The 17,748-nt window shown below is 36.2% G+C and overlaps 1 protein-coding gene across 2 annotated transcripts in view; it reads right to left on the reverse strand.

Annotated features, from left to right (window-relative positions):
• Positions 1–17,748, reverse strand: part of OXR1 (oxidation resistance 1) — a 340,255-nt gene that overhangs the window by 266,907 nt on the left and 55,600 nt on the right. For both annotated transcript variants that reach the window (XM_004679659.2, XM_004679660.2), the window contains exon 2: positions 6,310–6,470. In XM_004679659.2, coding sequence (XP_004679716.2) covers positions 6,310–6,332 — 23 coding nt within the window. In that variant the 5' untranslated portion in view covers positions 6,333–6,470. The remainder of the gene's footprint in view (positions 1–6,309; positions 6,471–17,748) is intronic.

Below are 17,748 nucleotides of genomic sequence, written 5' to 3' on the forward strand. Positions count from 1 at the left end.
TGCTGACAGAAGCAGTGGAAGAGACAAGAGAGGTCTGCTGTGCCATGTGAGTCACCTCCCTGCCCAAGGATTGAACTCATGCAGAAGCAGCTGAGGCTAGCTTCATAGTACTGTGTTTTATCCTGTTGTACCACCAAGAAGAGCCAGTTTTGTTTTGTTTTCAATTAGAAAGTTCAGCTTTGTATTTATGGCCAGACATTTTCTTTTCTTCCTTTCCTCCCATAACAAACCGCTGATGATTCTGAATTTTCTATTCACTGGGTTCAAAACTTCTCTTATAATCTCTATTTATCCACATTTTTCTCAATGCAGGGTCTAATCCCTCCAAAAATAGAGTCAATTCAAGTCTATACTGCTGCTGCCTGCAAATATTGTGCCTAAGAGCCTGTCATTTAATAGTGAAATAGGATCAAGCCACTCGTAAGCAAGATTTTATTTTTCCCTATTTAAAATACACAGGCTGTTTCTGTCTCTTCAGGGGGTTCTTCTCCTAAGATTAACGTCTTCATTTATTCATTAAAGGAAAACATAGGTAAAATATTATAAATATTTTGAAAAATATGACAAAGTCTCTACACTTCAATTTTGCATCTTTTTCAAGTCTATGATTTAAACAAAATATTACTTTCAGATAAAGAAGATAATTCAAATTAATTTTCATCTGCTATTAGAGTATTCCTAAACCTGTCAGCATTCATGATAGTGTTTTATAAAATACACTGAGGGATATTTGTCTAAAATATCTTCAACAAAGACCATCCATTCACCTCTTATAAATTTAGTCATATATTAGTAACGTACACATTTCAGCTTTGTTAAGGTTCCAATTTATAGACAAGCAATATTCTGCTTTACTTTCAATAAAATTCTAGTAGCCAACTATAAGTAAATATTTCTTTGCCACTTAGCATATTTTAATGTTTATGAGAGACTAAATCTGGTGAAAGAGTAGCACACATGATGGGTCATGTTCTAAAATTAAAAAAGCAGATGAGATGACAACACTTTTTTAATTGTTTCGCATAGTAAACTGGGGTGTAGGCCAGAGATGAGGAGGTGAGAGGATTCACCAGAGACAGTGAGGCGCAGAACAAGTGAAGCCACTGAAAACACTGCTAAGGGGAGCAGTGAGGGAGACAGGAGAGGTCTGCTATGCCATGTGGGTCAGCTTCTTAGCTGGGAATTGAACTCAGGCCACAGCTGTAATAGCGCTGGATTTAACCCCTTGGGCAACAGAGAGGTCCGCCTTAGCTCTACATATTTTCTTTGTAGTCTTATTTTTTTTTTTTACTCTTCCATATAGATGTTCTCTTTATTGTTATTTATTTATTTATTTATTTTGCTGTTCTTTTTTACTATTATATATATTTATCACAGTGTAATCTCCATGGGCTTTCCACCACCAAGTCACCCATGTGCCATCACCGTAGTCCAGTATACTCTTCCCATCCCAGTTCTGATCCCATTCCCATTTCTACCCCTATAAAATGTCTCTGGTTTAGTTGTTCATTTTTATTCATTTACATTTGTTTCTCTCACTCTTCCCCCACCCCCACCTCCCCCCACTGATCCCTTATGCTCCTGCTAGTAGTGAAACCATCTGGCATTTTTCCTTTTCTTTCTGGCTTATTTCACTAAGCATGAGCTTAGTGAAATAAGCTTATTATTGAGCTTATTATGGAGCTTATTTCACTAAGCTCCATCCATGTTGCTGCAAAAGGCATGCATTTATCTTTTTTGGTTGCTGAGTAATATTCCATTGGGCATATGTGCCAAATCTTTTAAATCCAGTCATCTACTTTTGGGCATTTGAGTTGATTCTATGGCTTTCCTATTGTAAATAGAACAGCAATAAACATGGGGGCACAAGTGTCTTTTTGAATCAGTGCTCTTGTGTCTTTTGGGTAGATACCTAGGAGTGGGATTGCTGGGTCATACAGAAGCTCTAGTTTTAGCCTTTTGAGAAACTTCCGAACAGCTTTCCTTAGTGATTGTAACAGCTTGCATTCCCACCAGCTTTCTGTATCTTAATGTCTGTACTCCAAGTAGCTACAACCAAATAGAGCCCCATGAGGTACTCTGGATGACACAGTACCTTGTGATCCAGTAATATTAGAAAAACTTTCCTCATATTAAAAGTATTTACAGTAGTAAAAAAGGGAATACCTGAAGGTACAGTCTAATGGATGAAATAACACAATTGCCTTACAGTATCACCCAGTCTTCACAGGTGATGACATCACTCATTCGTCAAATGGAGAGGTGGTCTCAGAAATTACCCAGTGAAAGTAGAAGACAGCAAAACATCACACATGGTTTTGATACATTTTTGCAAACATATGTAAATAGATGTAGGAAAGGATGATCATTTTTCTTATTTTATATTAATTTATATATCTATTTACATTATTATTCATTTTAAAAAGTTTACTGCCCCGCTCCTCCACTTTGCCCACCCATCATCACCATAGCCCTCACCATCTTCCGATCTTCCCTCTCTCCTTCCGATCCCTCTCTGACCCCCAGCCCTGTAGGCTATCTCTGGCTTATAAATGTCTGTTTGTTTTTGCTTTGTTGTGTTGTGTTTCAGATTGTAAAAATGATACATTTTTCTTCCTTCCCCCTATGTCTTCTTTGGTTCTCTTATATTCCTCCTAAAAGTATCCCTTAGCATTTTAATCAGATTTTCTGTCAATGGTAGGATTTAGATAATTTTTTATTTCTGTTGTATAATTTTCTGTCATGCTTGACTCTGTAATTGATTCCTTATTTTCAGGCATAAAGTTTAGATATGTTTATATTTCTAAAAAAAAAAAAAAGCTACTTCTCTTTAAAAAAAAAAAATACCCATTTTATTCCTCTTCAACACCTGGAGACATAGCATTTAGAGCACTTACCACATGCCAGCAGAGGTACCTGATTACTTATCAGACTTCTAGCTAAAATCTGAGCCCTACTTATAGCAGTTTTCATCAATGCTGCATCCCTGGGTTTAATACAGGGCGTGGTGCATTACAGGTGCTCAACAGATTTTAACTGGTCACTTTCACCCAATATCTTCTTTCTCCCAAACCTGGCTGTAGTGTAAATATCTGTATCTCTGCCAAGTACCACATGATCTTTAAGATACTGTAGGATATCTATACTGGAGGACATTCATATGTCAATTTGGAGGCAAGCTGTTTTAACTTTCCATGCCTGACTTTCCCACTTTTGGAAATGCAAGTAATAATACTATATTCCTACTATGGTTGTTGCAAGGGGCATTGTTGATGGTCGCAGTGTCAATCAAGGTGGCTGGAACATCGCAGTATTGAATTTGCCTGCATTTTGTAGAGAGTGTATGTTCCAGAATACTACATATGTGCATACACATACTGATGTGTTATATATAAAAGCTTTAAAAGGAAGGATATTGATGATGACTATCAGGGAAGGAAGCACTGAAAGTCCTTTCAAGGATCCCTTATCATCATAGCATTTTGCTCTTTGCGCTATAGATAGAGGACTCTTAATAACTTTTTGTGTCTCCTCTTGCCGCTTGCTAATTATCTCTGCTGCTAGCGATAATCTTTTCCTTGGCACAAAGCCAGGAACCTGTCATCTACTCATGGATGTCTACAATTGATTCTGTACATCATTGAGTATATCAACCAGTATCTACTCAATCATTATCTCCCCCTGGTAATTATTTACTAAACGGAAAGATTCATGAAACATCTGCTTTATATCACAGTACAACTATTACAGTCAATCCCCACTGTTCCCCTTAAGCAACTGACACAGCAATGTTTCTTAGAAACAGAGATATTTTCAAAATGGTATTTTTTTTTCTTTGAGATTCTGTGCAACAGCTCATGCATTTTCACAAGTGTCATACACTCAACTTCAGAGCAAGAATGTTTCTTAATATGTTAATATGTAATACAGAGTATTTAAAAGATGGCAGTACAGCTTGGAACATGTATTTTCTGCATTCTTAAATTGCAACTGGGGATCACAATTAGGCACATCTCCTCCCATGAAATCTAGGAGTTGCATTTTAAAACCAACAAATGGGTTTGTCACATGCGCACAATATCATGGTAGGCAGACCAAACTGTTCACAGATGAAAGGAAGCTTTGACTATAAACTCGGTTAGAACATAAGTGAGAAAGCCAAGGAGAGGGGAACCTGGCAGGAGTGGAAATCACGAGAATCATACCAACACTGTTGCTGTTACTGTAACTTCTGGCCACAAAGAAGCTTCCGTGAGCAACAGATGGGGGTGTCTGGCAGTTAATAGCCTTATTGACAGGTATATCCTGCCAGCTGTACCCTATTCTGATTTCCGTGAGCACTGGGGTCACATAATTTCCCTTGTTAGGATCAACATGTAGTTTGTCAGGCAAAATCAAGCATCCCATGTAATTAAATGTAATAAATTACATACAGCTTGTTAATAATCCATAGCCCAATTTATTTTCTAAAGTCACTATTTTCATGTTTTAGTTTCTGGATTTCAAAACAGAATCATACCCAATACTGTAATAACTTCACTAAATTAATGTAGCTCTGGGCAAATTGATGAATTAATAACACATCTCTCTATTGATAGAAAATTACTGAATAGAGAATGAGGAATTACTGCATGTAACTATTCAAGTATTTACATGACAATGTTTCCCCAATTATAGGTTAGAGATACTAGGAAACAGAAGAATTATAAGTTTGTACAAAAAGTTAACAATTCCTAAACGCTGTACAAGAGAAATCAGTGATTTCTTTTGCATATTGTAGACTTCCTTTTACCAGTATTTGGACAGCTCAGTGCTAAGAGGGAGAATGGAAATGCCAAATTCCACGCAGTAATATGTGGGTGACACCAGTTGAACAATGTTAAGGGCTTCCTATCTGGAAAAACAACATGGAACATTTATTCCAGGACTTTGTTGAATGAAAATATCTAAGAATTATTTCTATAAAATGTGAATGTTTGACATGGAAAGAAGAGAACACAATTTAAATTTTCTTTTGGAATGAAAATATAAATTTACTATTGTATTACCTGCTTTGCATCTTTTCTCACACTTATACAGCCTGAGTTTATACTAAATTCTAGGTATTGTGCAGGACAATTAGGCTACACAAAATACACTCTCTTTGTGGAGTCAGCTGTGTTTCAATGGACTTGGAGCAAATCATTACATCAAAGCAGCGTTAACAGAAGTGCACACCAAGGACAGACCACAGTTCAACCATGTCCTGACTCTTGAGCTATGACAACCATATACCTTAAGATATGATAATCAAATATGTGTTTTAATCTCCTACTCCCTCTTTCTCCTTGTTACTTGTCTTCCCTGCCCCCACTTTCTCTCCCCCCTCCTCTTCCTCTTTGCCTCCTATCCTCATCTTTCTCCTTTTCTGTTTCTCTTCCTTTCTTCCCTCTCTTCCTCTTCCTTCCTTTTTTCTTCCTGCTAAGAAGCATGCTGCTACCCAGTATGTTTGAGGATTTAAATCCTAAAAGCATATTTCTCAGAGGAAAATTTCTTCAAATAAATGTAGCAATAACTCCCATGGATATGAAGTGTTCACAAGCTCAAAAAAAAACTTGCCCTTTATCTTAAAGATGATTTCATTCTAATAATAATCTAAAACATATAAACACATTTTGCAATAATAGTTCACAATTTAAATACATTTTCATTTAGTATTGCTCTTCATTGATATAGAAATGTTGCTAATTATTTGCAAGAAAAAATATCTTCATATTTTTATTGAAATCACAAACAGCTTTTATACATGAACTAGAAGTCAAATTATTCAGAATGTCAGCCCTTTAAAGATATGAGTTTATGAAGCAGTGTTCATCATATTTGAGTTCCATTTGGGCTAAACTTGGGTAGATCTATTAAAATACAAAATCTAAAGAAAAGCACTGATGAGAAATATCTATCTCACATTTAGAATCATCCTTATATCCCATAGTAATATTGCTGAAGCTAAAAGTAGCAATCAACATTAAAAAAATATTTTGTCTCTCCTCTTCTTTCCTCCAGGTCACGCTAGAAGAAAGGCATTGGGTGTTACTGGGACATAGCAAGAGACATATACCTTGGGAAGTGTTCCCAAATGCCTAGTACTGAACATCTAGGTGGCTTTCCTCACCCTAACACTAGGCAATAATGTCTGGAAAATAAATTTATATTTCTCTCCCTGATTCAATTCCACCGTATAACTTTCTAACAAAATAGTGCTTCATAATATACATGTACTTGTATTTAAAATTAAGTACTTGTATTTAAAATTAAGAAATATTCACTTACCATGATAAATTTGTAACAGACATTGTAGCGATTTGTGGAGAAGTCTTCTCTTGGTTTCACTACAGGTTATGAGTAGATCAAGTAGCCAAGAACACTAGGGATTTTAGCTCTGCTTTCAGGATGATGCAAAAGCCACTTAGTTACCCACAGTTTGATGAGACCTTAAAGAAAAGAACAAAGTGATATCTACAGTAAGTGGTCTACATGGCTTTTCACCAATTTATTTCATCTAGGTCAATAGTTTTTGTCATGGTATAAGATACAACAGAAAATATGAATTGATTTCTTAAAATGACTTGTTGTAAAACAGTGATAAAAGTAAATCAACACTATGATGCCTTAACATTAAAAGAAATTCAAGGTTAATAAAATGTTCATTCCCTAAAGTAGAAAACACAAAGAAAAAATAGAATGTGCTTTTTTCTTAGAGACAAACATTTATGCTCTCTAAGTTCTATACAGTGTCAAAATGATCAAAGATACTGCTAACCCATTGCTATCATTACAAAGCCTTAATCAAGATGTTCCCTACTATATCTGAGCAGTAATAATACTGGAGATGCTTCAGAAATTAAAAATAGAAGTTTCAGGCCTTCCCTGGATGGGTTCAATAGATTAAAGCGCAGCACTGCAAAGCCATCAGTAGCTGCTTTGGCACCAGTACCATCCCCGGCCAGGGAGGTGACCCACATGGTACAGCAGATCTCTCCTGCCTCACCGCACTAGTCCCTTCTGCAGTGTATTTTACTGGGTCTGCCTGTTCTGCTCACCACTCTGTCTCTGGTGAATCTCTCACTGCTCCCACACCCCAAACTTCCATGTTTATTGCAGCATTATTGATAATAGTCAAGAACATCATAATTGTTCACCAACTGACAAAAGACAAAGAAGATGTGGTATATGTTCATAATGGAATACTATTCAGCTACGTGTGCACATACATGATTAAATCCTACCATTTGCGGCAATATGCATAGATCTAGAGGGAATTATGCTTAGTGAAATAAGTCAAACAGAGAACGACAAACACCATGTTATTTCATTTATACCTAGCATACAAAGAAAACAGAGAAACTAAATAAAGTGAAAATAAACTTTGGGCTAGAAGACCAACTAGTAGTTGCCAGAAAGTAAATGGAGTGGGGTGGAGCAGATAAATCAGGAAAAAGGGGACAATGATATGGTGGAGAATAGAGTTGCATTTTTAGCTAAGACTCTAATGTGGTGTATATACTTGCTGATTCTCAACAATGAACAACTAAAATTTATGTATTAAATGCATGCTACTTCAATTTAAAAAATGTAAAAAAAAAAAGTCCTTGTGCCTTATGTTTCAAAAAGAGTTCATTCTTTCTCCCGTACTACAATGGTCCTGAAATAAGAATCCTTTGTCTGTTGTACTCTGGTGTAATTTTTCTCCCCTTAAAGTTTAGAGAAACTTCCAGATTCTGGCAATAATGCATAAAGTGCTATATTTTCCTCAATGTCCTAAACTTGCAATAACTTCCAACATGGATTTTGATAACCATATGTTAAATATAAATGAGTAAAAATGAAAGAGAATTTCATTTTTCTGATTTCAGACCTAGATATTAATAAATGAGCATCTGAACACAAAAATTCACAGTGATCATTCATCGTGAATATAATAATCGTTCCTAACACTTCTATTTGTACTTTATAACTGTGTCATTTTCTCAAGGACATGTACCCATCAGGCACTCAATAAATATGACTGAATTAAATAACACAGTCTACTTTTTGGATGTGAAGCTTAGTAAAGGCTCCGGTGGTAATGGATTTATCATTTCATTCAATTTTTTTTTCTAGGCATCTTTACGTATAATGATATTTTTGTGATTGTATTGTCTCTTTACTGAAGTCACACTGGTTATATATATATGTATATAAATATATATTTATACTATATAAACTGTATATAATTCAGCGGCACAGGTTCACAAGTCTTCAGATATATGTTGCCATAGCCCACCCACCACCAAGATACCCAGGTCTTCCACCAGAGCCCATTAAGTCCATCCACGTTTTGTTCTTTATCCTCCTCCACCCCCTCTGGTAAGCTTAATTTTACAGTCAGATTTCTAGCATTTGTTTTGGTTTAGTTTAGCCTTTCCTTGTTTTTTGTTCTTCTATACTCCAGATCTGAGCAAAATCAGCTGATAGTTGTCTTTCTCCTTCTGACTTATTTTGCTTAACATTCAGTGCCATTTAAATGATTCGCTGCTTATCAATACAATCTTTCCACAGAAAACATCTTTAGGATGTTCAGGCAAATTTAATTTTTCTGTTCCCTTTGATGATTCACAATTTTAATACAAGCTTCTAGTATCAGTCTCCACATTTGTGTATGAATTCATAGCTTTCAGCCAAAATTCTAACATTATTAAGAGCGGCCATCTGTCCCTTTCTCACAAGGGAAACTTTTCAAACTACATTAAGCGATATGACTTTCCTTCAATGCCCAGCCAACACTGTAAATTATAAACATTGATACAACTGTTCTCTTAGGTCCTTCTATTAGCACACTGTTAAGAACAAAAACTCATCATCTGACAAAACATGTAAATATGTAATTTAAAAAGTGAATTGTCCTTGAACACAACAGAGGATTATTCAGTTAATACTTTACCAAAATAATTCTCCTAATAATTTTATTCATGAATAAGCTCTTGCCTTCCAATGCAGCTAAAAGGAATACTACATTCTAGTACATTATTTACTCGTAAACCTTTTGCTATGTGGTGTCTCATCACCAGTGCCATGAACACATAGATGTTCCTGTATCTGTCAGCATTCCCTAAACATCAGTTTAAGTAATGTGTCACATAATACATGTATTATATATTCTATACATAAGACAACAAACCTATGACAAGTTACTTGGAAGAAGAATGAAAAGGTTTAAGGTTTTGCCTGGAAAGGGGGAGGAGCTGAGGGGTGAGAACAATGTGGAGAGGGTACACCAGTGTCCAGTGGCGGACTTGGGGGGGGGGGGCTTTGGTGGTGGGTGCACTATGGCAACACAATTGAAGGGGAGAGGGATCTTATATGCCAAATATAAGAAACAATGTAAACCAATGTTACCCCCATAAAAATAAATTTAAAAATCACCTTAGTAAAAATATTAAAGAATTTGACTATAAGGAATATTGAGTATAAATAAGGGAATCACATGTCCTTGTCTAGAGAAAAGAAAGTTTATAACCCAAAGGTGATTTGACATATTTACCAAAATGTATTATTATAAACTAAACATTACAGGATCATTTCAAACTTGGTGAGATTCATGGTATCTCTTTTTTAAGTAATGTGATAAGTACACATATATGCTAATGTCACCAAACATTTTAAGATATAAGACATAAAGGGAAGAATAAAATGCATTCAGTATGCAAAGAACACTTTTTTCACTAAAGATTCAAAATAAATGTTAGCAAGTGATTTATCAAGGAAATAGAATTTTACTGGATGCCTTATTATCACATCATGAGTCAAATCCTTTCTCTTTCTTTCCCTATAAACTACTATCAATAATTCCGAGCCTAAATTCTCTACTCAGGTTGAACTTGCTTGCTTACAATGCTCATTCCTGAAACAGGATGATACAAAGTTCTAAACGTTCTCTGTGACCTGTAGTTTTCTTTCCCCTCTAATCTCTTGTATCCAAACTCTTCCAGGCTCAATACAAACCTCTGCAAGGTCCAGTGAATTCTTTCTTTATAGCCCCACATTTCTCTGCTCTGCCTTTTATTCTGAATGAACTTACCTCTACCATATCAATTAAAATATACCAAATAGCAAAATGTATACTAATTTTTTCATGTTTTTTTTTTAATTTTAGAAACTTATTTAGAAGAACTGTAAGTCTGCAAGGTTCAGGAATTTGTCTTTTATGTCCAAATTACTGAATGAATACTTGGAAGGTGTTAATAAGCTAGAGGATAAAATGCAGTAACTAAGCAGCAATGTGACTTGCAAAATAACAGTTCAGAAATTAACTATTTTTTATAATATCCTCATAACATTATGTATTTTAAGAACCCCCAAACTTGGAAAAATGTAAGTGAATCATTTAGAAAAATTTTATTTTTATTATGAAAATTCTGATTATGTGTGTGTGTGTGTAGATAGATAGCTATAAACCCTCAATGAATCCTAAAATAAACAAGGAAACTAAACTAAGAATTTGCCTTTTCCTTTATTTCACTTCTCTAGAGTTAAGATTTTAAAAAGAGAAAGTTCTATTTTAAGTTTTTACAGTTTATGTTACCTTGTTAATAATTTTTTAAATAAAAAATTTGAGCAAAAACAAAAGAATATACAAAAAGAAAAAGTTTCTTAAAGAAATAGTCCATAGCTCTCTATACCAAATTCATCTCTCTCTAACTATAAATGTGCCTGTTTTTCACAAATGGCAACCTTTTATATACACTTTTCTGTACCTAGCTATATAGCCACACTCAATACTCCCTAATAAATTAACATACAGAAATGTGTCATAGCTTTTAAAAGTTGTGAATTGGCCCTCCCTGGTGGTGCAGCGGGTTAAAGCACTGCACTAAGAAGCTTAAGCCAACTCCTCATGAGTTCGATTCCCGCCTGCCCCGGAGGAGATCCACATGGCATGGCAGACCTCTCCTGACCCGCCCGCTGCTCCCCTCAGCAGTGTACTTTGTCGATCTGCCTGTTCTGCTCCGCACTCTGTTCCTGGTGAATCCTCTCACCCTCTGCATCTCTGGCCTGTACCCCAGTTCTGTATGGATAAATAAATAAATCTTTAAAAAAAAAAAAAAAGTTGTGAAGCATTTAGAGCCCTCCCTGGTGGCACAACAGCTTAAAGCACAGCACTATGAAGCTATTTACAGCCCCTGCGGCATGAATTCTATCCCCAGCCAGGGAGGTGACCCACAAGGCTAGGAAGACCTCTCCTGCTGCCTGCTGCTCCCCTCAACAGTGTACGTTGGTCTGTTCTGTTCCCCACTCTGTCTCTGATGAATCTTATCTCCCACACCTCTGGCCTGTACCCTAGTTCTTGTATGCATAAATAAATAAATCTAAAAAAAAAAGTTAATAAAGAATTTAATTGAAAGATTGACTCCATTTTATTAGCCAACCCCAGAGTCAACCCCCTCCCCACCACTGAAGAAGATTTAGGCTGCAACTTATATTTTTTCAATTATAAACAATGCCAATGTTTATGTTGATGTGTGATATAATGTAGAAGGCATGTTTGTGCATAAATACCTGAAGCAAAAATTCTGGATTAAATCTATACAGATTTTTTAATTCTGAAAAATACTGTCAAAAAATCTTCCACAAAAGTTATATCAATTCACATTCCTACCTTAATTATTCTGACATTACTGTTCATAGAGTATCAGTATATCTGGTGTTTTTACAAAGTACATCCAGAAGTGTACTTACTGTCCAATCCAGAAATACTATTCACATACTGAATTAATCACTAAGCCTAGTTTGATTCTGCCTCTGGGATATCTTGGGAATGTGTTACCTTTCTCTTTCCCACTACCTCTGTACATTTTCTTCTGATGCCTGAATAATAACAATGACCTTCTAACTAGGCCTCCTTTGATCCAAATCATTCTTCTACAGCACACTGAAGGCTGAGTGGTTTTGTAGAATGCAATAATTTTCTACATAGCAGTTGTACAATACAGAAGCAAGGACAATGACATCAGACAGACCTGGGTGTTATTTCCAACTTGCTTCTTGGTAACTGTGCGGAGGGAAATAAAGTGCATTTCCTTGACATATTTATTTTAAGATAGAAATATTAGTAGTACTATAATATAAGATCATGGGAAGAATTTTTTTAAAAAATAAAGCATAAAAGGACTTAATCATGTTTGGCATATATTAAGAGTTCAAAAAATGATAACAACAAAGATGAGGAGAAGAGGAGGGAGAAGAAAAATGAAAAGGAGACTTTTTTTTTCACAAATGGTAACCTTTTATATTTATTATATACATTTATATAATAAATGTCTGCCTTGATACTGTTTTGTTTTTCTATTTTGTCCCCAAGGAAAGGCCCTAGTAATTGATATAGTTAAAAAGATTGAAGGTGATCTGATACCTATTTCCTTCCGCCTTCCACTCTGACTGAAGCCCTGACCACCCTTCTCCAATTGCCCATGATATTACAGCTAAAATAATTTGCATTTTTCCCAATAGTTGCCCTTTTGTTTCAGGTCTTTTGCATGCATGCTAGTCTCATTGTAAGCTGCCCATATCCACTGCCTTTCCCCCTCTGCTTAGCTGAATTCTAAAACACTCTTAACACACCAAAGCAGTGTTTCAACCAAAAGCTCTCCTATGTTCTCTCCTAGTGAGATGTCTCACAAGACAACTTCCAGAAACACTGTTTTTTAATCCTTTGATTCTGGGTTGCATTTTACTCTACACAGTAAATTCCTGGGGATTCCCTGGTGGCCTAGGGTTTAAGTCTCAGTGCTATCACTACTATGGCCTGAGTTGGATCCCAACCAGAGAACTCACTCACATGGCACAGCAGAACTCACCTGACCTGTCCACTGATCCCCTCAACAGTGTATTTCAGTAGATCTTCCTGGTCTTTTCCCCACCCTGGTGAACTGTGTACTGCTGGCCTACACCCCAGCTCTTCTACACAAAAATAAAGTGTCAAAAAAAAAAATCCTGGAGGACAAACACCTAAACCCAAGTTCAAGCATAGCACCTGAGACAGAGAAGTATTCAATAAACATTTGCTGGAAAAATAAAAGAAGGAATGTCAGAAATAAAGAAAATAAAGAAATATAAAATAATATGGAACCACCTAACCATTACTTTCTTAACTTTAAAATATTAAGTATATATAAATGATATATATAAACTTATATAAAGATAGATCTTCAACTTTGGGGCATATATAGGTTTCAGACTTCTAAAATGTCACTACTTTAAAACCAAATTCTTATATTTGCTTGACACTTGTACATTAATCATGGAATATTAAATATGGAAATTTGGGTATAAGTCATTCCATTTTTGAAATCCTTTTGGCTTCTCAATTTTATCCAGAGTATGATTTATTAGTACACGATGTTAATCAACAGCTTTTTGTTTAGATATGCAAAGTGTGGTCAAACAGTCCTCATCTTCAAGCTCTGACATGAGTCTCTGTAACAACTGGATGACTAAGGTCAGCTCAGACATATATTAAACAGCACATGTACTTTCCAAATTGTTCTCACTCCCTATTGATACCCATGCTGAAAATAATAATTTTTGCAGAGGGCTGAGAAATCCCACGCATTAAAACCTCAGGGAGCACAGATGGCAATCTTGACATCAGCTAACACAAAGCTTTGTGTGTCCTTTCACTGCAATGCAGCTGTCATTTTCCTTTGTACTAGTTATTTCATGTATTTTATTAGTATTCAATTATGTCCATAAGAAGTCTTTAGAGCATAAATAGCACAGAGACTGGACTACATGTATGATTATCTTGAAACACCCATTTCACAAATACACCTATGTTCAAATTACAGTAAATATTTACATAGCCAGAGAAATATTGAGCTGGGATTTTAGAGTAATTAGTAATTTCTAAATAAACTATCACACTAAACTAAGATGATCTACAGTCTAGGGTTATTTTCTTCAGAATAGATGACTATCATCTGGCCTTATACCATTCCGAGAAAAGTTAACTTTATTCTTAATACAAATTACACAAATATCCTTTCGAGCTATGCTTTTGCCACTCATAAACTTTGGTGTCACATTCATCTTCGTCTGCCTTTTCCTGATTCTCCTCTTCTTTGAACAAATGTCCATTGTCTCAGCTCTAATTTTCTCTTTTCCATTTCTCTTATTTCTTCCCTTCATTGACAAACTCCTCAAAATATTATCCTTCATCACTGACTTTTCCTTTTTCACCACGCATTTTTATTCTCTGATTTCCACTTCAATAGTCTTTACACCAGTTAAATGAGCAATATTCAACCTCTGATTATAACCTCTGGCAGAACTCACTCTATGTCCATTTGTTCTGAATATTCCTTCTTTTGATGTCCAGGATGCTGAAATCCCAGACTCTCCTTACCCTTCGTGTTCTTCATTGAGTCATCATCATTCTTCCATTTCCTTTACGTCGACATTCTTCAAAGTTCTGTCTGATGTGACTTTCCTGTAGATAATACACAAATTCCTGTCTACAGGTACTCTTTTTTCTGCCTTTCAGAATCGCCTTCCTAATTACTTATTACGCATTTTCCATATCTTATTCTTGTTGTTTTTATTGCTCAATAGTATTTTTAAGTCATTCCTTGCTCAAGCTTTTATTACCTTGTGCTTGACAAATCATTTTTCATTCATTAAAACAGTTAAAAATAAGTCAATAAATAAAATAGAACATGATTTAAGTTCCTAAAAACTTAATTGTAAAAAGAGTAAAAAGGGGGTGTTACGACAGTTTAAAACTTTAGTGTTTGATGGGGAACATGTCATGGGAAAACAGTCCAAACATCCCCCCCCAAGCACTAGTCTTCTCTGGCTTACAGTCTGCACATCACGGGCTACAAACTGTTACACTGGCTTTGAATTTGTCTCTAATCTCCAATTCATATCAAAAAACTAACTTGATTAAGGAAAGCAATGAAATTATATATGCAAAATCCTGTTTAAAAATCTCTAAGTAATCACCACCACCTAAATATTACACTTGGGACCCTTTCCAATATGGTTTATCCTATAATTTTTTGACTTGCCTTCACTCATTTGCATTACTATAGCTCAGCAAATATCTTCCCACCCTTTACTGAAGGCCTTGTGTAATGCTCTGCACATTGGAACTTGTCAAATATTTTAAATTGTTTTACTTTAAAACAATTCAGGTTCAGCTCAAAACTCAAAATTTTCAGATGCATTTTTTAAAAGATTGATTTATTTATGTATACATGAGCTGGGGTGTAGGCCAGAGGTGTGGAACAGGGAGGGGTGGTGAAAGGATTCCCCAGAGTCAGAATGGGAGCAGAACAGGCAGACCTACTGAAATACACAGCTGAGGGGAGCAGCTGGCAAGACAGGAGGTCTACTGCACCATGTGGGTCAGCTCCCTGGCTGGGGATCCAACTTGTGCTGCAGTGGCTGCGGACAGCTTCATTGTGCTGAGAGTCAAACCCTTGCACCACCAGGGCGGCCCTTCAGATGCATTTTATTATAGTCAAGGGTACCACTAAATATGCTCTCTAAAAATTATAGTACAATAAACTTAGTGCTTTAGAGTTTACTATAAATTTTGATGCATCACTGAAGGTTCAATCTGATGTGAATTTACCAATAGAAAAAGTCATCAAAACTCATTTATATAAAGCAGATTTATGTTTTAAAACAATAATGTTTTACATGAAAATAAAATATCTTTGATTTAATGAATCTTCTGAGGTCTCAGTACAAAAGCATTTTAATGTTCATAATTAATTTGGGAGAAGTGGGGAAACTAGCCTGTGAACACAGTGTACATCACTCACCTCCAGTAAAGGTGAGCATTGTATGTTAAGGATGTATATGGGTGAGGTGGCTGTGGGAAACAATACATTGTACAAAAATGAAGGATGATGTAATGACTCTATTTTAAATTTTTTAATATGGGCCCTCCCTAGTGGCACTACCAGTTAAAGTACAGCACTATGAAGCTAGCCACAGCAACTAAAACATGGGTTCAAGCCCCTGCCAGGGAGGTGACCCCCATGGCATGGCAGAACCTCTACTGTCCAGTCTGCTGCTCCCCTCAGCAGTGTATTTCACTGGATCTGTCTTTTCTGCTCCCCACTCTGTCTCTGGTGAATCCTGTCACCCCCCACACCTCTGGTCTGTACCCCAACTCTTGTATGTATGAATAAATAAATCTTTAATTTTTTTATAGAACAGAATTGCTCTGTTTTCTGAAAAAATATATATATTGTGAGATTCTGTAACTACTTAAGAATAGCTATTTACTTAGGAACATGGAATTCAACATTTCCGCCCATGGGGACAGGAAGCTCCCTTGTGTTATGCCAAATGGCCAGATAACTAAAGAGAAAATAAAACAGTTATTCAACATATTATTTTATGTGGGAATTTTAGAGAAACTATAAGATCTAAAAAAAAAAAAAATCCATGTCATTTCAGTTACATTTTTTGGGTTCTATTTTCAATAGCTCTTTGAAAGCACTAAGTTTAGCTTCTATTTCGTCCTTTATCCTTGTACTAGTACAGCCTACTATCTAGAATAAACAATAAATATTGGTTAAACTGACTTTAGCTAAGTTTCTATACTTTTATGGCTAGGCATACCACTCATTTCCTTCCATTTGACAGAATGAAGATATCTGAATGAGAGACTCAACAAAAGACATAAAAAATTTCCCAGAGAAGGTATCATGCGTGACAGCCACCCTGTTGATAATCTCTAGCCAACTTGAGGTACAGGCAAGACAGCACCTATTTCTTTTTTTTTTTTTAAGGTTTATTTATTTGTGCATACAGATCTGGGGTACAGGTCAGAGGCTCAGGGGCAGTGAGAGGCTTCACCAGAGACAGAGCTGGGAGCAGAACAGGCAGATCGACAAAGTACACTGCTGAGGGGAGCAGCAGGTGGGTCAGGAGAGGTCTGCCACGCCATGTGGTCACCTCCAGGGCAGGTGGAACTCGAACTCATGCGGAAGTGGCTTTAGCTTCTCAATGCAGTGCTTTAACCCGCTGTGCCACCAGGGAGGGCCACTATTTCTTTTTTTTAGTAAAAGATTTATTTATGCATACAGAACTGGGGTACAAGCCAGAGGTGCAGGGGTGGTGAGAGGCTCCACCAGAGACAGAGTGGGGACCAGAACAGACAGATTGATGAAGTACACTGCTGAGGGGAGTGGTGAGCTGGTCAGGAGAGGTCTGCCTTGCCATGTGGATTAACTCTGGGGCTGGGGATCGAACTTGTACTGAAGTGGCTGAGGTTAGCTTGTCCTAACCCATTGTGCCACCAGGGAGGGCCCCAAGTTTTTGCTATATTTAAAGGTTACTTGCTGAGCTTTGTGTTAAAAAACAAAATCACAAAAACAAATTGACAATATAGATGCTTTGGAACGGAAAAAGAACTATCGAGCCTATTAAAAAATGCCAACATATGATTGAGAATTAATACATGAAAAAGTATACTGTGGTATTTAATGACTTCAAAACAATTGGTTTTTAATGTTTTGCTTTTTAGTTTGAAAAGCTTGTCTTTAAACTGGGCTATGATCTTAGCTGTGTCAATATCTTTTTTATGAGCAAACTAGAACATCTGCTTTTCTCTTTTCTCATCCCAAAAAACTTGTAGGAAATATATGTAATTCTCAGGACAACATGTCTGTCTCTGCATAATCTCAAATAGGAAATTTTATTTATCTCTCCTTA

This window comes from Condylura cristata, unplaced genomic scaffold, assembly GCF_000260355.1.
Source record: "Condylura cristata isolate star-nosed mole 26May11 unplaced genomic scaffold, ConCri1.0 scaffold00009, whole genome shotgun sequence".
In the NCBI taxonomy this organism is placed as follows: domain Eukaryota; kingdom Metazoa; phylum Chordata; class Mammalia; order Eulipotyphla; family Talpidae; genus Condylura; species Condylura cristata.